This window comes from Sinocyclocheilus rhinocerous, unplaced genomic scaffold (assembly GCF_001515625.1).
Source record: "Sinocyclocheilus rhinocerous isolate Xijiao unplaced genomic scaffold, SAMN03320098_v1.1 scaffold1571, whole genome shotgun sequence".
NCBI lineage: Eukaryota > Metazoa > Chordata > Actinopteri > Cypriniformes > Cyprinidae > Sinocyclocheilus > Sinocyclocheilus rhinocerous.
Window position 1 is genome coordinate 70,932 of NW_015666191.1, and position 23,063 is coordinate 93,994.

A 23,063-nucleotide genomic window follows, 5' to 3' on the forward strand; every position below is an offset into this window, starting at 1 on the left:
TAAAACCGCCACAGGCCTAAAGTGTAAGCAGACGTTTGAGTGTTTAGTTCTCTCTTCTATCATAACTAAACAGTGCTTTCATGTTGCGCGTGCTGAAGCTCCTCCGCTTGAGCGCGATCTCTTCTGAATTGCTAATAGCAATAATGCATCATAGACAAATGTTTGAAAAACAGCTGGCGACTCTGGTGAGATAGAATTTGCAAGATAATGTATATATAGCAATAATAAATGTATGTGTGTTTTATTAATTTCTCCAGTACCGATAGCAGAACCGTTAACGTCAGAGCTTATCGATACTCCGGTCTTTCATAATTTAGCCCCGGGACCGATTAAATACCGGGTTTCGGTACCCATCCCTAATTACAGGCTCGTGACTCGTCAGAACGCAAAACAGAATGTAGCGTTTGGTCGTGCTACACCGCTACTTGCTGGAAAAATTGGTTAGCTACTGGAAAAACTACGCTGTTTTAAAAGTACCGTCGAGTACCGTAAAAGTACAACGATCTACCGTCACGATACTGAAAAATGTAGTTACGTTAGTAGCATCACTACTTGTAGCTAGCTACTCCCCAACACTGTGAGGCAAAGTGTTTTTAAAGTCAGTTTTTTGTTGCGCATTTAGGAATTTATTTGGTAGATGTGTTTCCGTCATAGTTTATGCATGTTCTCTTTTTCAAAAAAAAAAAACACCTCAATTGATAGCATACATTTTTTTAATGCACATTTAAAAGTTTTTATACACATCTTGACATTTCCATCTAGTGTTTTTTTATGCAATATCTCAAAATGTGCATTCAAATATGTGGATGGAAACATAGCTAATAAGTGGGAAAAATATGGGATTTTCCCACTTTTATTTGCCGTCTGCCAGGAAACAAACTCTGAGTCTGATCACTTTGAACAGTAATACCACACCGTTTCCTCAACCAGCCACACGATTTGATTCACTATTCATTCCTAAACAATGTGGGCTGAGTTATAGCAATAACAATAGTGAGCATTGCCTTATCATGCAGCACTAATAAGGTCAGGGCAGATGCAATGGACAAGGTGAAGTTAAATCAAGACTTGGAGTTTGGTGTTGGTTTATTGATCCTTAAGCTGAGGTTAAATTTAAATGACGCCATTTAGCTGGCAGGATGTTTGTCCTAATACGATCATTGATTGGTTGATTAACAGCATTGTGAAACTGTTGAGTGAATTACACCAATGAGAAAGATGATTTTTGAGCCTCTGTCACAGTGGTTGTTACAATAAGTAGCCACTAAAGAACAGAAAGAGATGATGACACTATTGGGAGCCTGTTTGCTTCATTGTGTTTGAAGAGGAAGATACGTTTAGCATTAAAGACGGTCAGTTAGATGGCAGTGGCCTTGCTTAGTCAACAGGAATAGATCAATGCATGCGATGGGAGGCTGCTTGACCTTTGCCTAGTAGGTCAGGTTTCTCAGATCACGAATGGAGTTATTTATATAGGACAGACAAGTGTCTACCAATAATATTTCATCATATTATTTAGCTGAATACTTATCTTTTTACCTTTGTAAGATTGAGCTGTGCAGGAACAGAAAAATGTGAAGTATACATGTGGAGATGTTCAATATATTTCAAGAAAATAGGGGGGAAAGTGATGCAGTGCATGAGATGGAGGATCAGTTGTAGACAAATTTTTCTTCACTTTGTGCAGTGTGTAGTAATATAAGTAGTATTTAGTGTACTTTTTGGAGGAGTAAATAACATAACAATACATTGTTATTTCTAATGGAACGTAACACTTTGCATTCTTTCTTCTCACTCTCATTTGGCTAAAGGCTGGAATACACTATACATTTTTTCCCAGATATTTGCTTGGCCTGGGCTGAAATATCGATTTCTTGATTTTAATCGATTCTCATTTTAATGAACCAATATCGACTGCTAAATCCTAAGAATCGATCTATGCTGTTTTCAGTTGATGCGTGAACAAAACTTAAAGAAACATTATTTGTAGCGTGCCTATCATCCAATAAAGCGCAGTAAGCTTTGTGCTTCGTTACTTTTGAAATGTAACAAAGTTTCAGCTTTTAAGTTCTGTCAAATTTACTATGAAATTCAAACAATAAATACAGTTTTAGCACTCTTTAATGTGGCGTGACAGATTAATGTAGCTGCCTCAGTTCAAACGGCACGAGATCAGATCAAACAGCTTGTACACAATGTGTAATGTAACGTTACATCAGAAAAGCCTTTCAATGTCCATAAACTCGATAGTTAGCTACATAAATGTTAGCTACAAATATGGAGCATTTTTGCTAAAATATGCAATATATTACATGTTCAATATAGTTTTATTCAACCTGTTCTTCAATATTTATGTAGCCTATGTTTTAGTAGATCCATCAAGAACACAAGTTCCCTTTCAGTCGGTCACTCTCGACGTCACGTCGGATGACCGACGAAATTGGGATCTCGCTTAGAGAGACCAATCCACTTCGAGTGTAAACTAAACGAGCCAATGCACATTGGCATGCGATTATTGCATCCAGCTGCTGCTGATCACAGCGTGAGTATAAGTAGGCAGCAGATGCAACGCATATTCAGGTTTTCGCTGAGGAGCCGAGCCGGTGACCCGGCCGCTCAGCGGTGGTACAGGAGCTGTGGCGACGGGACGTGACGTCTCCGTTCCCTCCTTCAGGGAACGAGGGTTACCATACGTAACCGAGACGTTCCCTTTCAGTCGGTCACTCTCGACGTCACGTCGGATGACCGACGAAATTGGGATCTCGCTTAGAGAGACCAATCCACTTCGAGTGTAAACTAAACGAGCCAATGCACATTGGCATGCGATTATTGCATCCAGCTGCTGCTGATCACAGCGTGAGTATAAGTAGGCAGCAGATGCAACGCATATTCAGGTTTTCGCTGAGGAGCCGAGCCGGTGACCCGGCCGCTCAGCGGTGGTACAGGAGCTGTGGCGACGGGACGTGACGTCTCCGTTCCCTCCTTCAGGGAACGAGGGTTACCATACGTAACCGAGACGTTCCCTTTCAGTCGGTCACTCTCGACGTCACGTCGGATGACCGACGAAATTGGGATCTCGCTTAGAGAGACCAATCCACTTCGAGTGTAAACTAAACGAGCCAATGCACATTGGCATGCGATTATTGCATCCAGCTGCTGCTGATCACAGCGTGAGTATAAGTAGGCAGCAGATGCAACGCATATTCAGGTTTTCGCTGAGGAGCCGAGCCGGTGACCCGGCCGCTCAGCGGTGGTACAGGAGCTGTGGCGACGGGACGTGACGTCTCCGTTCCCTCCTTCAGGGAACGAGGGTTACCATACGTAACCGAGACGTTCCCTTTCAGTCGGTCACTCTCGACGTCACGTCGGATGACCGACGAAATTGGGATCTCGCTTAGAGAGACCAATCCACTTCGAGTGTAAACTAAACGAGCCAATGCACATTGGCATGCGATTATTGCATCCAGCTGCTGCTGATCACAGCGTGAGTATAAGTAGGCAGCAGATGCAACGCATATTCAGGTTTTCGCTGAGGAGCCGAGCCGGTGACCCGGCCGCTCAGCGGTGGTACAGGAGCTGTGGCGACGGGACGTGACGTCTCCGTTCCCTCCTTCAGGGAACGAGGGTTACCATACGTAACCGAGACGTTCCCTTTCAGTCGGTCACTCTCGACGTCACGTCGGATGACCGACGAAATTGGGATCTCGCTTAGAGAGACCAATCCACTTCGAGTGTAAACTAAACGAGCCAATGCACATTGGCATGCGATTATTGCATCCAGCTGCTGCTGATCACAGCGTGAGTATAAGTAGGCAGCAGATGCAACGCATATTCAGGTTTTCGCTGAGGAGCCGAGCCGGTGACCCGGCCGCTCAGCGGTGGTACAGGAGCTGTGGCGACGGGACGTGACGTCTCCGTTCCCTCCTTCAGGGAACGAGGGTTACCATACGTAACCGAGACGTTCCCTTTCAGTCGGTCACTCTCGACGTCACGTCGGATGACCGACGAAATTGGGATCTCGCTTAGAGAGACCAATCCACTTCGAGTGTAAACTAAACGAGCCAATGCACATTGGCATGCGATTATTGCATCCAGCTGCTGCTGATCACAGCGTGAGTATAAGTAGGCAGCAGATGCAACGCATATTCAGGTTTTCGCTGAGGAGCCGAGCCGGTGACCCGGCCGCTCAGCGGTGGTACAGGAGCTGTGGCGACGGGACGTGACGTCTCCGTTCCCTCCTTCAGGGAACGAGGGTTACCATACGTAACCGAGACGTTCCCTTTCAGTCGGTCACTCTCGACGTCACGTCGGATGACCGACGAAATTGGGATCTCGCTTAGAGAGACCAATCCACTTCGAGTGTAAACTAAACGAGCCAATGCACATTGGCATGCGATTATTGCATCCAGCTGCTGCTGATCACAGCGTGAGTATAAGTAGGCAGCAGATGCAACGCATATTCAGGTTTTCGCTGAGGAGCCGAGCCGGTGACCCGGCCGCTCAGCGGTGGTACAGGAGCTGTGGCGACGGGACGTGACGTCTCCGTTCCCTCCTTCAGGGAACGAGGGTTACCATACGTAACCGAGACGTTCCCTTTCAGTCGGTCACTCTCGACGTCACGTCGGATGACCGACGAAATTGGGATCTCGCTTAGAGAGACCAATCCACTTCGAGTGTAAACTAAACGAGCCAATGCACATTGGCATGCGATTATTGCATCCAGCTGCTGCTGATCACAGCGTGAGTATAAGTAGGCAGCAGATGCAACGCATATTCAGGTTTTCGCTGAGGAGCCGAGCCGGTGACCCGGCCGCTCAGCGGTGGTACAGGAGCTGTGGCGACGGGACGTGACGTCTCCGTTCCCTCCTTCAGGGAACGAGGGTTACCATACGTAACCGAGACGTTCCCTTTCAGTCGGTCACTCTCGACGTCACGTCGGATGACCGACGAAATTGGGATCTCGCTTAGAGAGACCAATCCACTTCGAGTGTAAACTAAACGAGCCAATGCACATTGGCATGCGATTATTGCATCCAGCTGCTGCTGATCACAGCGTGAGTATAAGTAGGCAGCAGATGCAACGCATATTCAGGTTTTCGCTGAGGAGCCGAGCCGGTGACCCGGCCGCTCAGCGGTGGTACAGGAGCTGTGGCGACGGGACGTGACGTCTCCGTTCCCTCCTTCAGGGAACGAGGGTTACCATACGTAACCGAGACGTTCCCTTTCAGTCGGTCACTCTCGACGTCACGTCGGATGACCGACGAAATTGGGATCTCGCTTAGAGAGACCAATCCACTTCGAGTGTAAACTAAACGAGCCAATGCACATTGGCATGCGATTATTGCATCCAGCTGCTGCTGATCACAGCGTGAGTATAAGTAGGCAGCAGATGCAACGCATATTCAGGTTTTCGCTGAGGAGCCGAGCCGGTGACCCGGCCGCTCAGCGGTGGTACAGGAGCTGTGGCGACGGGACGTGACGTCTCCGTTCCCTCCTTCAGGGAACGAGGGTTACCATACGTAACCGAGACGTTCCCTTTCAGTCGGTCACTCTCGACGTCACGTCGGATGACCGACGAAATTGGGATCTCGCTTAGAGAGACCAATCCACTTCGAGTGTAAACTAAACGAGCCAATGCACATTGGCATGCGATTATTGCATCCAGCTGCTGCTGATCACAGCGTGAGTATAAGTAGGCAGCAGATGCAACGCATATTCAGGTTTTCGCTGAGGAGCCGAGCCGGTGACCCGGCCGCTCAGCGGTGGTACAGGAGCTGTGGCGACGGGACGTGACGTCTCCGTTCCCTCCTTCAGGGAACGAGGGTTACCATACGTAACCGAGACGTTCCCTTTCAGTCGGTCACTCTCGACGTCACGTCGGATGACCGACGAAATTGGGATCTCGCTTAGAGAGACCAATCCACTTCGAGTGTAAACTAAACGAGCCAATGCACATTGGCATGCGATTATTGCATCCAGCTGCTGCTGATCACAGCGTGAGTATAAGTAGGCAGCAGATGCAACGCATATTCAGGTTTTCGCTGAGGAGCCGAGCCGGTGACCCGGCCGCTCAGCGGTGGTACAGGAGCTGTGGCGACGGGACGTGACGTCTCCGTTCCCTCCTTCAGGGAACGAGGGTTACCATACGTAACCGAGACGTTCCCTTTCAGTCGGTCACTCTCGACGTCACGTCGGATGACCGACGAAATTGGGATCTCGCTTAGAGAGACCAATCCACTTCGAGTGTAAACTAAACGAGCCAATGCACATTGGCATGCGATTATTGCATCCAGCTGCTGCTGATCACAGCGTGAGTATAAGTAGGCAGCAGATGCAACGCATATTCAGGTTTTCGCTGAGGAGCCGAGCCGGTGACCCGGCCGCTCAGCGGTGGTACAGGAGCTGTGGCGACGGGACGTGACGTCTCCGTTCCCTCCTTCAGGGAACGAGGGTTACCATACGTAACCGAGACGTTCCCTTTCAGTCGGTCACTCTCGACGTCACGTCGGATGACCGACGAAATTGGGATCTCGCTTAGAGAGACCAATCCACTTCGAGTGTAAACTAAACGAGCCAATGCACATTGGCATGCGATTATTGCATCCAGCTGCTGCTGATCACAGCGTGAGTATAAGTAGGCAGCAGATGCAACGCATATTCAGGTTTTCGCTGAGGAGCCGAGCCGGTGACCCGGCCGCTCAGCGGTGGTACAGGAGCTGTGGCGACGGGACGTGACGTCTCCGTTCCCTCCTTCAGGGAACGAGGGTTACCATACGTAACCGAGACGTTCACAGGGATCCATGAAAAGGACTAAAAATGCTGTATCATTAATGCCAGGCCAGTAGATGGCGATGTTACTTTGTAAAGAAACCTATATCGATTGATGCCTGTTGGCTGAACACGTAATACACATGTGCATAACATTAGCGTTTTCACAAATTTGCATTATCGTAGTTTAAAGTGAGACAATAACGGTATCTTTTTCAAAAACGTACACTTTGAAACTTGTTTTCAGGCCCCTAAAATGCTGCCATTGTGTAAATGAACGGGCAAAATGAATAAAAAGTTTTTGTCTAAACACCCCTAAATTGAGAGAGACTTTTTCCTCGGAAAAACAATTCTATACCTGATTGCATATATATCCAAATGAATCAATATCAAATGGAACTGAATCAAGATTGAAATCGATTCGCAAGCTTGTTGTGAATTGATACCCTCTCAATACCCAGCCCTAATATTTGCCCAGATTTGCAGTCTGGAGAAGTTGACGCTGTAGCTGCAGAAAGTCCGAAGAAATCTGCACCGATTTCACGGAAAATCGAGCAGTATGATGGACACAGACTCTGTTTTTTGCTTCAGACTGAACCCATCCATCCAGAGGATTTCAAACATGTCTGATATTTTGGGCTGATTTTAAAGCACATATTGTGTTCATCTGTCATGCGTCTCCGAGGCACATGTTGCATATATGCTGCATGCCGAAGCATTTTAGCGAGTACAAGCTCAGTATCGGTGCGTCCCTACATCCCTGCCATTTTTGGCTCCACATGAAAAGGCTGCACTCAACACTTCTTGCTACACTGTAGAGTGTCATTTCCCAAACCCGCAGCCATTTCATCCTCCCAGAGCTCCCGTCCTCTCCGTCACTGACAGCAGCATGACATCTCTCTGCCTTTGATAATACACAAAGAAATATTCATCACTTCTGCCCTTGAGAAACAAACTTTGCTATAGAAATAGCAGCGATACTTGGCTCAGAGCGGGTCGCCAACGCATTTTTAGCTCTCTGTGCTCCGCGCCACTGCAGTTTTCTGCACTTCAGCCGTTGTGTGTCGCACTGCATTTTTCTTTTGTGTGAAATCTGATTGAAAGTGCTAGAAAGGGCTCGACTGGAGTGGATGAATTGGGCATTTTTTTTCAGAGAGAGAAGAGAAAGAAAATCTGTTTTCATTTAAAACAAGATGAGAAAGTCTCCCGTCTGACTGCACCGCTCACCCACGTCTCTCGCAGCGCTGTGCTGCATCGCATGCGTCAGAGGAACCGACGTGTGTTCATTTGTACTCTTTTCCCTCGCATCCTCTTTTAAGGCTGCCGACTCGCCCGCCATCCACTAAATAAAGAAACAAATCATTTATTCAGCAGCCTGCAAGGCACTCTACGGCCCTATGACCTGCCTGTCCGGGCCCAAAATAGAGACGTCTGTGTGCGGCGCTGGACTAAGTGATTCAAATCCCACCACACTGGAGTGGCCATTAGTTACAGAGCGATCCTTACAGGACCCGAATTGCATTTAAAGGAATAGTTTGCTTGAAATGAAAATACTAACCAATTTACTCACCCTTATGTCATTCCAAACATGCATGACTTTCGTTTTTTTTTTTTGTGGTGAGAAACAGACTGAAATAAAAATAGAATTGTTCAACTGATCAGTTTGATTCACAAATGAATCGTTCAGATGATTTTGTGAACCTGATCAAATGATTAATCAAAGAGATCCATCTCAAAAGAAAAACTGTCAATGAAAAGTTACTTTTGTTCTGTTCCTCACACAAAGCTATTGTATGGCTTTAGAAGACTTGGAATGTAGTGCACAAGCCATATGCACTACTTTCATAATATGTTTTTGAAGTTTGAAAGATTCAGTCCCCATTCATTGTACACTACTGTTCAAGAATTAGGGTTTTAAAAATGTTTTTGATTTAAGTTATCATATGACTAAATTTATTTAATGAAAAATACAATAAAAACATTAATATTGTGAAATATTATTGCAATTTACAGTAACTGTTTTCTATCTAAATATATTTTAAAAAGTAATTTACATGTGATCCTTCAGAAATCATTCTAATATGCTGATCTGCTGCTCAAGAATCAACTGAAATTTGATAAAGAAATGTTTTGTAACATTATGAATCTCTTTATTCTCACTTTTGAACAATTTAATGAATTCTTGCTAAATAAAATTATGAATTAATGAAAATAATGAGAAAAATAAATAAATCTTACTGACCCTAAACTTTTGAACAGTGGTGTGATTGCAAGGGAAAGCATGTAAAAAAAAAATATATATATATTTTTGTATAAAAGTAAGTCATACAGGTTTGGAAAGACATGATGGTGAATAAACAATGACCGATTAGATATGAATATTCATATTTTGTGTGAACTATTTCTTTAAGTCTTCCCCCTCTGTTGGAAAGAGAGGAAGTTGACTGGGCTTTGGATTCCAGCAAACAGCATTACTCCATCAAAAGTGCAGCATTTGAGTGATGTACCCTGAATCGGAAGAGTAGGTAATTAAAATCAGTGCATATTTGGAACACAACGAGCATACTAATAGATCCAGAGTACTGCACCAGCGTTCTGGAGCATTCGCTACTGCCTTCTGAAGTATGACTCATGTCTGGCACGCCGTACTTAGCGCAGAGTTACATTTCTGAGTGCTATTGTTGGTGTTGCTTTAGTGGTGGTGGTGGGGGGGTGGAATAAATGACAGGTCTATAGCATTCTGTAATCTAACTAATGGTGAAGCTTATTATAACCATACAGAGCAGTCAGCTGTGATTTAACTGAGAAATATTATTAGTGGTGTTTGCTAAAGCAAGCATCATTATTACTATTGTACACACTTAAGGTTATGAGTTCAAATCACAAACTAGGGCTGTCAAAAAAATTTCGAATTTCGAATATTCATCTAATTTAAAATAAAAATCCACATTTGCATTCGAATTTTAGGTATGCGTCAGGCAGCCTTATCAGTGGTGCGCGAGATGCGATGACGATGTAAGTGTCATTGCATTTTAATACTTTTGTTAGCCTATCCAGTTGAACCCATTAGATGCAGCACTGCTACGTTGTTCATTCAAAATATTGTGGGGAAAAAAGAACATCAATGCGGAGATGATGTTATTTACGTCAAAACCAAACCGTTCACACAGAACGCATATTTATCACATTTTCTAGAGGGACGTCTATCACCGTTGCACTCGCATCTCGCACAAGAGAGCCGCATGTTTAGTTGCATACTATTTTGTTCGATGCGCCCTCTTGTGGCCTCAGGAGAAAAGCCAAAAGCTTTTTTCCATAACTGAAATTATGCCTTTTAAATTAGAATATAATTAGAATATTGATAATATTTAAGTACAAAATTCGAATGTAGTTTTTCAGCCATTTTGACAGCCCTATCACAAACCCTAAGTAGAGACGCCCAATGACTTGGATCAATACGTGATCACCTAGCAACCACCATAACACTTTAACATCCACATAGCAACATGCTAAAATTACTCTACTCTATTACTCTACCCTAGCAACCACCCAGCAACACCCTAACAACTTAGCAACCATATAGGAATGTGTTAAAACACTAAGAACACCCTAGCAACCAAACAGCAACACCCTAACAACCGAGTGGAAACCTAGCAACCACATAGTAGTGTTCTAAAAATCACTTAGAACACCCTAGCAACCACCCAGCAACACCTTAACAACTTAGCAACCATATAGGAATGTGTTAAAACACTAATGGCGCTTTTCCACTGCGTGGAACGACTCTGCTCGGCACGGCTCAGTACTGCACGGCACGGCTCGGCTCGGCTCGGTTTGCGTTTCCAATGCAGTTTAGTACCGCTTTAGAGTGGGAGGGATTATGCACATTTGGTTATAGTTGCGCCGCCTCTACTGCCGTGACTCCTGAAAAACTTTTTCATTCCACGTCGCCCCATCAAGCTCTCGCTGGATCCGCTCCTCTGCTATCAATGAGAGGAACGTCTGTACTTCCTCAACAGACAACGAAAAAGCCACTTTTTTGGTTGTTAAAAAAAGGTGCGCTCGTTCAAAACAGTTGCATTCGATCCTTCCGGCTGTGCCGATTTAAATCTAGCGGTTCTGTTGTGTTTGTGTCGCAAGTTCAGTGACGCAGGTGGTGACAATTCTCTCCGGCCAATCAGTGATCAGCAGAGTTTACACGTCACGTTTTGGTAAAATATTTTCGATCCTTCCGGCTGTGCCGATTTAAATCTAGCGGTTCTGTTGTGTTTGTGTCGCAAGTTCAGTGACGCAGGTGGTGACAATTCTCTCCGGCCAATCAGTGATCAGCAGAGTTTACACGTCACGTTTTGGTAAAATATTACTAATGCACCTTTATTAAAGCAATAAAATAGCATGACTATCTGTGAAAAAGTACATAATGTTTATAAACCAAATATAATTAAGTTGCTTAAACAATTATAAACAAAACAGCATCATATATGCATATTTAATACAAAGGGACAAAAGCCAATCACACAAAGTACTTTTTTCATTTCAAAACATGAGATGCAGTGGGATGGAAAAAAAAGAACGCCATAAACATGAAAGTTGAACTTACTTTAATTTTACATGGCTTTCTAAAAATGCAGCTCTCTTGTGCGAGATGTGAGTGCAACGGTGATAGATGTCCCTCTACAAAAATATGTGTTCTGTGTGAACGACTTGGTTTCAGTTTTGACGTAAACAAGAACTTCTTCACATTGATGTTCTCTTTTTCTGCAATATTTTTAATGAACAACACAGCAGCGACACATCTAGTGGGTTCAACTGGATAGACTAACAAAAACATTAAAAAGCAACGACACTTACATCGTCGTCGCATTTCTTGCGCCACTGATAAGGCAGCCTGACCCACACCTAAAATTCGAATGCAACATTTTTGCATTCGAATGTGCATTTTTATTTTGAATTTGACGAATATTCGAAATTAGAATTTTTATTTGACAGCCCTAGTTCAAACACCGTGTAAAAGTGATTTTTTTTAATCCGATGTCCACTTTAAATGCTACAATAAAATACTAAATACAATATGGTATTAAATTCAGCTGATATTAATACAGACAAACTTTTCTAAATATAATTTTTAAATAATGTGATGGTCCTGCTTTATTGTACTGTGGTGCTATAATGATGTAAAGTGATGGTAATAGATGCTAATACCGTGGTACCTTGATATATACCATCATACTGAAATTACTATATACCATATTTATGTAATATTGTATCTGGCAACCCTGGCTTGAACTACGGGTGATTCATAGGGTCAAATAGAATTGCTTTTATTGGCCAATACCAATTAATGGCCAATATATTGGTGCATTCCTAATGGTTTGTGTGCCTCTTAAGGTTCATGTGTCCAGTATTTGCCTGCCTGTGCTTTGTTATCTTATTGGCAGGTCTGTTTACCTCACCAGTTGTTGATTCTCTTCCCCGAATGCTCTGCACCTCTTCCATGGAGTGTGTCCCGCTCTACTGGGGTATGCCCTACTTACGGCATGTGCGTGTGTGTGTTTTGAGAAGCTAATAAGGCAGTCTTAGAGCCTTTACATGGAAGCAGGTCAGTTGGATCCCTCTCGGTTGGAGGCTGTGATCTCCGCTGCTGTCTGATGGCTGCGTGGAGGCTCCGGCGGGCCCATCACAACACTGCTCAAATCAATGTACGGGAGCAGATTTGATTTATACCATCTGTGGTGTAAAGTGGGACTGGATGATGAACCTTGCTAGGTTGGCAACAACAGGTCAGAAGGTGCAGTCATTCAGACTAGCGCAGCGGGGCGACTTAAAATAAGACAATACGGGCATTAAAATAAGCTCAAACAATCAAACATCAGGATATGTCTTATATTAATTGTCTTTTTATCTCTTTTTTTTTAAGGACAAGGGTTCCCTCTGTTTTATAAAACCTGAATCGGTGTAGCCTAATATTTCACCCTAAAATCATACTCTATCATAATTGATAAAAGTTTCTAAGGCCTCTAAATGTTCAACATGAACAACATTTTGCTGAAAAACATTTTGTAAACAATCTACTACATGCCTTCTCTCTCTGATTGATAGTTTTGCATTTTTTAGCAAGTAAAAGGCCTTTTAGTAGAATTGTACAAATGTCCCCCTTCAGCTCGTGGTTCACGTGTCTTTTTGCTGTGAAATCTTTGCTGATTTTCATAAAGTAAACATAAGAATAAGACCCAATCCCATTTCTACCCCTTACCCCTACCGTTTCGTGTGTTCACGTGAAGGGGTAGGGGTGTCTCGATTCTCTTTTGGTTGGAGGGGTAGGGGTAAGGGGAAGGGCCAGATAGCCCTTCAAACAAAGATTTTTCGGGACCACACTTCAAACGAAGGGGTATGAGAATTATCTCAGCATAAACCGGTTACAGCGGCAACAGCTGCCCAAGCAAACAAGAAGACCCATAAATGCAAGCATTTTTGGCATTAATAAAGATTTTAATGAAAAGTAATCATTTGTTTTATGTTGAATTCAATCGTGTGTTCATATTTACGGTCATGTTATTGAAAGAAATGTTTGCAAAAAAAATTTGCTAAAGTTTGCTTCCATGACTGCACGATAGTCCCACAACATATTTTCATGTCTGATCAGAGCTAGAACCACCATAGGCATTGAGGGGGGCCAGTCCCCCCAATAATTAGAAATCGCTAAGCTTTTTTCTCAAATAAGGCCAATTTGAGAGACCGAGAGAGAGTTGTGTGTATGTGCGTCTGTGCGTCTTCAAAAACAGCGATTTATCCTCTCGTTGCTGGTAAATATAATGTAGCGATTCAGTATTTAAACTATTTTATTAATAAAAGTCGTGGGGCAGCGTTGACAAGTTTCTTTGCTCCTGGATGTGTGAGCAGCGCGATCGCTGATGTGTGTGGGTGTCAGTAAGCGACGCATTAAAGGGTTAGTTCACCAAAAAATGAAAATTAGCCTGTGTTTTACTCAGCCCCGAGGCATCCTAGGTGTATATGACTTTCTTCTTTCAGACGAATCCAGTCGGAGTTATATTAAAAATTGTCCTGGCTATTCCAAGCGTTATCATTGCAGTGGGTGGGTGTTTCTGTTCAACAGTCCACAAGTCGTCAAATAAAGCGCACACATCCATAATAAAACACGGCTCTGGGGCATGAATAAAGGCCTCCTGTAGCGAATCCATGTGTTTTTGTAAGAAAAATATCCATATTTCAAACGTAATAAACACTTTTCTCTCACTTCCGGTATCTGTCGGATGCGGAAGGCGTTCCGGCGGATGAAGTAGGACGTATGCGTCTAGCACTCGCCTCTGAGAAATGCTAGTCTCGCGAGTTTGTTTACAGGAGAAAAGGAAGCAAAGTTCCTTTAGCAAAGGAAAACCAGTCTTCTCTTGGCTTATATTGAAATCCTCCGACATTTTTCTTTGCAAATCCTCGATTTGTATTTCTAATTCGTGACCGGCGTTTTGTTTTGTTCTCTCTCAGCGTTCGTCACTAATCACGCAACGCCGACGTGCTGCGTCATCCGCCTGAACGCCTTCCGCATACCAAAGTTAGATGAAGTTAGAGAGAAGTGTTTATTACGTTTGAAATATGGGTATTTTTCTTACAAAAAGGCATGGATTCGCTACAGAAGGCCTTTATTCACCCCCCGGAGCCGTTTGAGGCTCACCCCTACCCCTTGACACTCTGTTTCAAGGGACAAGGGGAAGGGGTAGGTGAAGGGGTATAAAATAGAATTGGGATTGGGCGTAACTTTTATGTTGTTAACAATATTTCAAGACATATTTCAAGACATATATATATACATAAAACTACACATTTTGTTTGTTTTTAAATATTTTATTTTTGTAGATATTTTATGTATCAGGCTTTATGGGGTTAATTGTGATTTCTAGACCTGGAAATGTCATGTAAATTAATAAAATCATAAAACTGGACATTTCAAAATGAATATACATTTTTGTAGTTACGCCAATCCCTAAAATATTTTTATTTAGTGAATCAATAACAACTGGAAAAGTAATGGGGCCTTTGATTATTGTTGAGGACAATGAGGGCTTTGGAGTCAAAGAGGCTGAGAATGATTGCACTTGCAGCTCCAAATGGATTTGCGCAAATAACTAGATTTGAAGATGCAAGCTAAACATAGGAGGTTTCTAATGTACTGCTGTGCAGTTGCTTAAGATGTTCTAGGTGGTTGCTAGGCTGTTGCTTGCTGTTGTGCAAGGTGTGTACACACTGACTAATGTATTTTAAACAGATTTTAATGGAGTGCAGTGATTGACATAAATGCTATCCTATATAACTACAGATATTATATAACTAATGTAATGTGCATCTTTAACTACACATTGTCATATGCACAACTAGTCAATCCTTAAAAACTAGTATGTCCTTAAAAACATAAACCTTAAACACAACATAACACAGGATCAGTCGCACGATTAAAACTGATCTGACTTGTGATTCAGTGAGCGAGTAATTAATTCAGTAATCACTCCCACTAACTCATAAGTGTTTTTGATGTATTGGGGAAAACAAGCCTGGGTCATAAGAGTCATTTGCTCACTTTTTTTGCTGCCTGCAATGCAATATTAATATTTCACATTCAATTCAAACAGCAAGCTCAAATGTAATTTCTCTGCAGCGGCACTGTAGATTCAGTGTTTAGTACAGTGCTCCATCCACATCGGCAGATAAATGCATGTGTTTAAGAACTGACCTAAAAACATGAAAAAAAATAAATAAAATAATTTAGTTTCTGAGGAAGGTTCTGAATACAGTTTCAGCAGGGATGCATGGTTTATCAAAATAAAACCAAAATTGTGATATGGCTTAGTGCAATTATCAAATTGCAAAGGCTGTGATTTAATTAAATAAATGCACGGTGTGTTTCAGAGTGAAAACTCACTGTGTTCATTTACACATGAGCAGCTCATTTTTAAAACAGCACATCCAGTGTTTCAGCATCTCAAAGTGGTTCGGTTCACAGTAGACATGAACTCCATCTTTGCATCTGCTTTGAGTTTGGGTCGCTTTAATATGCATTTGGCAACAAAAGTGCCAAACATTCTTGTGATGAGAAGTGCTTATGAACAAAGAAGAAGCTTTAAGGACTCCCTGCCGTTTCCGTCAAAACAAAAGTTCGGTGGTTTAACGTTTGAAATGAAGTAATTAAGACAGACATAAATATTGGTATTGCGCTTTTACAGTTGCAGTGTAAAATTCAATTATTGTTATACATTTTTTTAATACTTGATTTTTTTATTTTACAGGGAAATATTACAATAGTAAGTATTTCAGTAATTATTTTAGATTCATTTAGTATTTTTTATACTTGTATTTAATAATAATACAATTAGTGTTGTTTAAATAATAATAATAATAATAATGGTTATTATTATTCTTAATTATTTTATTAATATCTATTATTAATAGTAGTGGAAGTAGTAGTGGTAGTATTTTATAGCCATATATGTATGTATATATATATATATTGAATAAGTGATTGAAATTGTTGTGTGGGTGAGGGTAATGTGATGGGTAACATGTAATGTTGGTGTATTATTAGGATTGTATAGGAATTATATGTTTTGGAATGGTGTAATATTAATTTATTTTATTTTATTTATTTAAAAAAAAAAAAATTTGTATGTATTTATTTGTTATTTTTTTATTTTTTTTTGTATGTTTGATCTGCTCTCCCGGTTGCCTAAGACAAATTTCTCCTAAGGGAGATAATAAAAGAGAAACTTAAAAACTTAAAATATATATATATATTTCACAAAGTTTTGGTCAAATTGTGAATCCCTACAAACAACCATGGCAAACCTGGCATTTTTAAATCACATTTTAAATGGCAATCACAATTTTTATCTGAAAGACAGCAATTTGATTTCCCCCAAATCATGCACCCCTAAATTCCAGCATGTTTGTGTACTCATGTACTATAATTCACCCTGTTTGAGTCATTAAGTTATACACAACATTTTTATATAGTTGTGAGACACCCTTTTAAGTACCACCAATCAGCTAACGTGTAATATATTGCACTGGCTTTAGGTGGCGCTGTTATCACTCTCACACAGATGCACACACACACACACACACACACACGCATGCCCGCATGGCTCAGAGTTAATCTGTCCACTTGAGAAAGAGACCGTGCACACACACACACACACACACACACACACACACACTGGATGTATGAATATTTGTGAACACACACATGCTCGATCGCCCACACGAGCTCAGGGAAAGGCGCCCACACACGCATGCATTTATACTGCACACATGCTGAGACAGCCAACTTCTACATGCTGATGCATCATATCCAGAGAGGTTTATTTGACTGGGATATTGTTCCCGCTTTGTTCCTGGAGTTTGCCGGGGCAAAGAGGAAGATGATTATGCTGAAATCCAGACTTGGGCGCTCGGAGAAGGAGTTCCCGGGCCGTACGATTGCTAAGCAATAACCGCCATGCAGCCAGTAATCAGCTAAGTACCATAATCCTCCTTGCAGGGTAAAGTCGTGTTTGACCTCCCAGCTATATACAGCCTGTGATAACAGCATTAAACGGTAACACCGCTCTCCATTCCCAGAAGCCTTTGCACCTCATGCATTCAGGCCTTTCGGCACCCCTCGGCACCTCTCGGCCCGCTTCGGCTTTCTAGAATTGGCTCTTTGCTCCGGTGTGGCCTGCGTCTGCTAGAGCATGCTGGGAGGGGTGGAGGACGCACTAAGCTAGCAGCTGCTGTGCTACGGGACTAGTGCATGCGTTTCCTGTAGCCGTGACCTTGTTTCCCCCCTGGCCGGACCTCTTCTGTCCCTTCAGCAGCGTGCGGTGCGGTGCATTTGCGTTTGATGCAGCCGCGCGGTCGACATGCTCACGCCCGCAGCCCAGATGTGCAGCTCTTGAGTGACAGGTGCGTGCACACGCGACGCGCTCGGCCGTGGAGGATTGTTTTTTTTGCCGGTGCAGCATTCGTGTGACAGTCGAGTTCCTCTTGCTGAATGCTGCTTAGTTGACGGTTTTGTGACGGGCGTGCAGATGTTCCTAGAGGAGTAATTATAACACCTGAGTAATGCTTGCACAGAACTGGCTGTACAGTTGGGAAAGATTATCATGCATGAGGTTTAGGGCTGTTTACATCTCGTGATGCCACGCTGTGGGTATAGAATTAACACTTAGTCTGTTTGTTTTCTTCTTTTTGTCCCATTAAGATGCTGTTTTGAGCATCACTATAGGTTTGAATCCCTTTTAATGCAATATATACTTATTATTGTAATATACACTGCTTTTCAAAATTTGGGGTCAGTAAGATTGAAGAAATTAATACTTTTATTTAGCAAGGATGGGATGTGTGATGTGATGATACCTAATGTGTGATGTGATGCTTTTAGTTGACTGACACTCCGTCCTATTTTTGTAACATTGCACAGTTGCTCCAGTGAGTTTATATTCCCCATTTTAAACAAATATCATCTGTGAATTTATTACTATGAATTTTAATTGTTATATATGTTTAAATAGCTTCATGGCTTTTACTTAATGAACGTAACTGTTGGCAGAAATATGTTGAATCAAATCACTTTGGATGCTAATAAAAGAAAGCGAATATATGGTTACTGCTGCTGACTCTGCACAATCATTTAATGATGTATTGCCCACGTCAATAAAAATAAGATGTTCGCCCATGCAAAAGCCAGCACTATAATGCAAAGGTATTATGGGTGGTTGTTAGGGCATTTCTACGTGGTTGCCAAGTTGTTATCAGCATTTTATAGTGAGATGCAGATTGGTTTTTAGATCAGTGTAGGTCTACGGGATATTTTTATCCACCAGTCTCCAAGTCAAATCACTTAGAAAAGTAAGGCCAGTGTTGTTTGGATCATTGAGATACAGTTTTATTAACATTTTGTCTTTTTTTTGTAGTAGTAGTTTTTCATTTTAATTTTAGTTAAAAATTTACATTTAGTTTAAATTAATTTTTAAAAATATATATGTAGTTGTTAAGTTTTATTTCAGTTTAGTTTTAGTTTTTTTAATACATCAAGTTAAACTAAATTGAAATTAGATATCTTGCTTATTTTCTTTTTTTTTTGTAATTTTTCATTTTTATTTTAGTAAAAATGTAAAATTTATTTTAAATGAAAATTATTTTTTAATGTCTATGTAGTTTTTATAAATTTTTCTTTAAGTTTTAGTTTTAGTTATTGTAGTGCATCAAGTTAAACTAAATTGAAATGTGAGATCTTGCATATTTTGTCTTTTTTTTTTTTTCATTTTTCATTTTTATTTTAGTAATAATTTTAAATTTAGTTTAAATTAAATTAAATTATTTTTAATGTCTTAGTTTTTATACATTATTTCAGTTTTAGTTTTAATTATTTTTGTGCCTCAAGTTAAACTAAATTGAAATGAGAGATGTTGCTTATTTTGAGTAATTTTTTTTTAATTTTTCATTTTAATTTTAGTAATAATTTTAAATTTAGTTTAAATTAAATTATTTTTAATTTTTATTTTTTATAAATATTTTTATATTTTTAATTATATTTTTAATTTCTGTGGTTTTTATACATTTTCATTTCAGTTTTAGTTATTTTAGTGCATCAAGTTATACTAATGTTTTTTTAATGGTTTTAGTTTTAGCTAACTATAATAACCTTGCACCTCTTCTCAACAAGCCACATGATTTGTAGTATCATTCATGCCTATAAAACAAACGATGAGAGATCATTCACACTCAACTTTAATACTTAAGCTTATGGTTTTGTTCAAATCACAAACTGTAAGTATGAGCAATAGTAAAATAGCTGTTTACTTTAACAATCTCTTTCCAGCTGCGGGAGAGTAGCAGCATCTGCTGTAAGTGAGACTTCCTGGCGTGATATAACATAGTTAATGAGAGAGAAACAGAAAGGGAGGGAACTAAACGCATCTGGCTCTGTCTTGGCACTGCAGTGTTTCTCTAACTCAGTGTGAAACACTTCCCCTCATGACTCTGGCCAGAGCCGAACACTCCGCCCTTACAGGTTAACCGCTATGAAAGCCATGGCTCAAAGGTCTGTTATGGCAGACAGGTCCCAGACCACCAAACCCCATCTAACTGGCCACTTTAGCAGAGCTTCACAGTCCCTGTGGGCTCCTCACGATGAAAGAGCTCCAGGGCATGAACAACAGCGATGCTTGTTGATGTATGCCTGCATAACAAGAGAGTCCTGAAGCCAAGCGGGGATAGACTCATGGGCAGTGAACTTGAGGTGACTGGTGGCGTCGAACACTTTCGTCTGTGTCAGTCTGAGGGACTAGAAAGACAGTGGAAGGCATAAATTAGGCATGGATCAGGATGCCGTGCTCCTTCAGGGTTTTTTTTAATGCCCAGAACCCCAAATATGATAATCCTCTTGCGAAGGGGAATATAAGTAGAATATAAGGACAGCTTGATTTTTATGTATCAAGACTCATTTATATGATGTGAGGAAAAAAACTGTGCCTTTGTTACTAAAACTGAACAACTGGCATTGGAATTGTATTAAAGCAAGAATTGTTTTTTTGTGACTCAAACTTGGTCTTGTGCTATATGTCAGAGCACTGACCACAAGGCTAACCCTGAGAAACATTTGAAGATTTTTTTTTTTTTAATTGTTAGGGTTAGGTGTACACGTGAGGATGGACATTTGTGTTGCACGTTTGGCAATTTTGTTGCAACTTGCTGATTCTTTAGCATCCTGCACCATGATCATCCTGAGACCAATGCATTTTGTTCCATTTCAGTATTTAACACTACATCCAGCTGTTTTTGAATACATGAATACATTCTATGTGTAAGTTATTATGCAGGGCTTCCTTAATCAGAATGTATGTTCAAACAAGGTAATTTCGAATGTATGTAGTTTTGTACAACCCTAGTGTGAATCACTTGAAGAGAAATGAAGGTGCCATACGCTCATTTGTGATTGAATAGAGTTTTAGCCTCACCTCACTGCATTGACCACTCACACTGACCTCATTTCCTTTTACATTCTTAGAAACAGAAGCCCATCAGCATCCAGGGACCCCAACGCGGCATATAACCAAAGGGAGGGGGAAGGAGGACTGCAGTATGCCCCGGCTGAAGGAGGCATGCCCCGCTCTCCGTCCGACTACGGACGTGACCCTGGCCATTCGCCAAGGAGTTCAAGAATGTATAATGAGGTGGGCGGTTATCAAGACAGCCGAGGACGCTGGCACTCGCAAGGCCAGCGTTTGGACGGCCAGCTAGAGGACTATGAACTCCAAAGACGCCGTGAGGAGGAATACCAGGCCCGATACCGCAGCGACCCCAACCTGGCGCGCTACCCAGTCAAACCCCAGCCCTACGAGGAGCAGATGCGCATCCATGCCCAGGTGTCACGTGCTCGGCACGAGCGGCGTCATAGTGACGTCTCGCTCGCCTATACAGAACTTGACGAACCTCTGCATGGGCCCGGTGGGCGGCAGTCGCGCCTCCCTCTGTTGGGAGGCCCAAGTCAACGCTCGTACTCCATGGACAGGAGCTCACCGGGACATCGGATGTCGAATCATAGCCCACCAACACCACACCGCAGCCCCGTGCTGGGCGATAGCCGGCGAGGACTGGTGGAGCCAACGAGGAAACCCATACCCCAACAGCACCACTTGGACCCTAGCTCAGCCATGCGCAGGAACAGTCGGGACAAAATGGATAGCATGCTACGAAACGATTCTCTAAGCTCGGACCAATCCGAGTCGGTTCGGCCTCCTCCACCTCGACCGCACCGCAGCAAACGCCTTGGCAAGCTCAGAACCATGGGCAGCTTCAGCAGCTCAGAAGAGGAGCTGGCAACCACGCCAGAGTACACCAGCTGTGAGGATGTGGAGCTGGAGAGTGAGTCCTTCAGCGAAAAAGGTAAACGCTGCTGACTCTGAATGGAATTATTGAATTACTGATTAGTAAACGTTGCAGTGTTTTAGGGAGAAACGTTGCATTAAACGTTTCTGGAATCTCAGATGTGACTCCAGTCATGTCAGTTTCCTAGAAAAAGCCATGCCTTCATGGTAACCACCATGTTGCTCCAGACCTGGTGGGGGCAGCAGAGAGTTCAATGCTGTTGTATGTATTATTTAGAGCCTGTGAAATAGGTACTTCTTTTGAAAAAGTAACTACTTTGCGACTGTTAAAAAGTATGTTCTATATAGTATGAATTTGTGTAGCATGAATATAATATGGATACACTGTTGCACTCGGCATGTTGTCATTTTCCCTACTGGACGGCATGTGACCTACTGGACCATCCTCATCTCCTGTGGCCTCATGGGATAGTAAAGTGTCCATCAGATACGCACTTCAGAATCTCGCCAGGAGTATTCGTTCACTGGAGGACTTTGTGTCTACTGAATTTGCACATACTATGCTTTTAACATAGGCCTACTGTTTTTCATGTAGTAGGGAAGTATGCTATTTTGGATGCAGCCTGTGTGCACCTTATAAACACCAGCCAGATGAATCTTGTGGTTTGACATCAGGGATATCCAGCCCTGCTCCTGGAGAGCTACCTTCCTGCAGACTTCACTTTCAACTCAACACATCTGACTGCAATTTCTCAGTAACCCTGAACACCTTGATTAGCTGGCTCAGGTGCATTTGATTGGGGTTGTGGCTGAACTCTGCAGGACGGTAGATCTCCAGGAGCAGATCCTAGACCTTAAATGATTTTGGTTACTCTTTACTGATTCTTCTTGGTTGTCCCACTTAAATAAGAGAGTCAGTTTTGGCAGAGCAGAACTTGTTGTTGGTGAGGTTAGAGTCATGATGCTGTGGGTTATGATGTCGTCTTACTGAGTCTGCCTTAAATACAGATTTGGAGAGGCTCGTTTAATTAAGAGAACATAGTGATAACATTTGTTGAAGAATTTTTGCATGTTTTTTTTCAGTTGTGCTTGATGCCAACTACATTATATAATTAATTGTTGTTGAATATTAACCAGACTACTGCTTGTAACAGTAACCCCTTAGTTAATATTCTCAACACAGTCAGATGAGAAGTCAAAAGATGAGAAAATTAAGTAGGAGACTTGCAAGGTTGATGCATTGACCTCAGATTCAGTAAAAGTGCCAGTTCTCTTGGTAATTATTTTTGTTTTAGTTTCTGTGCTTTGGGGTTGTTGAGATCAGTTATAACATGTCAGTTATTCTGTGACCTTTCTCCTCTGAATTCAGTTTAAAACTGCACTTAAAGGGGTCATATGATGCTGCTAAAAAGAACATTATTT

The 23,063-nt window shown here is 42.0% G+C and overlaps 1 protein-coding gene across 2 annotated transcripts in view; it reads left to right on the forward strand.

The window, feature by feature from the left end:
• The window catches only part of LOC107732136 (regulating synaptic membrane exocytosis protein 2-like), a 93,758-nt gene that overhangs the window by 54,118 nt on the left and 16,577 nt on the right, over nt 1-23,063 (forward strand). For both annotated transcript variants that reach the window (XM_016543404.1, XM_016543405.1), the window contains exon 5: nt 20,822-21,699. In XM_016543404.1, coding sequence (XP_016398890.1) covers nt 20,822-21,699 — 878 coding nt within the window. The remainder of the gene's footprint in view (nt 1-20,821; nt 21,700-23,063) is intronic.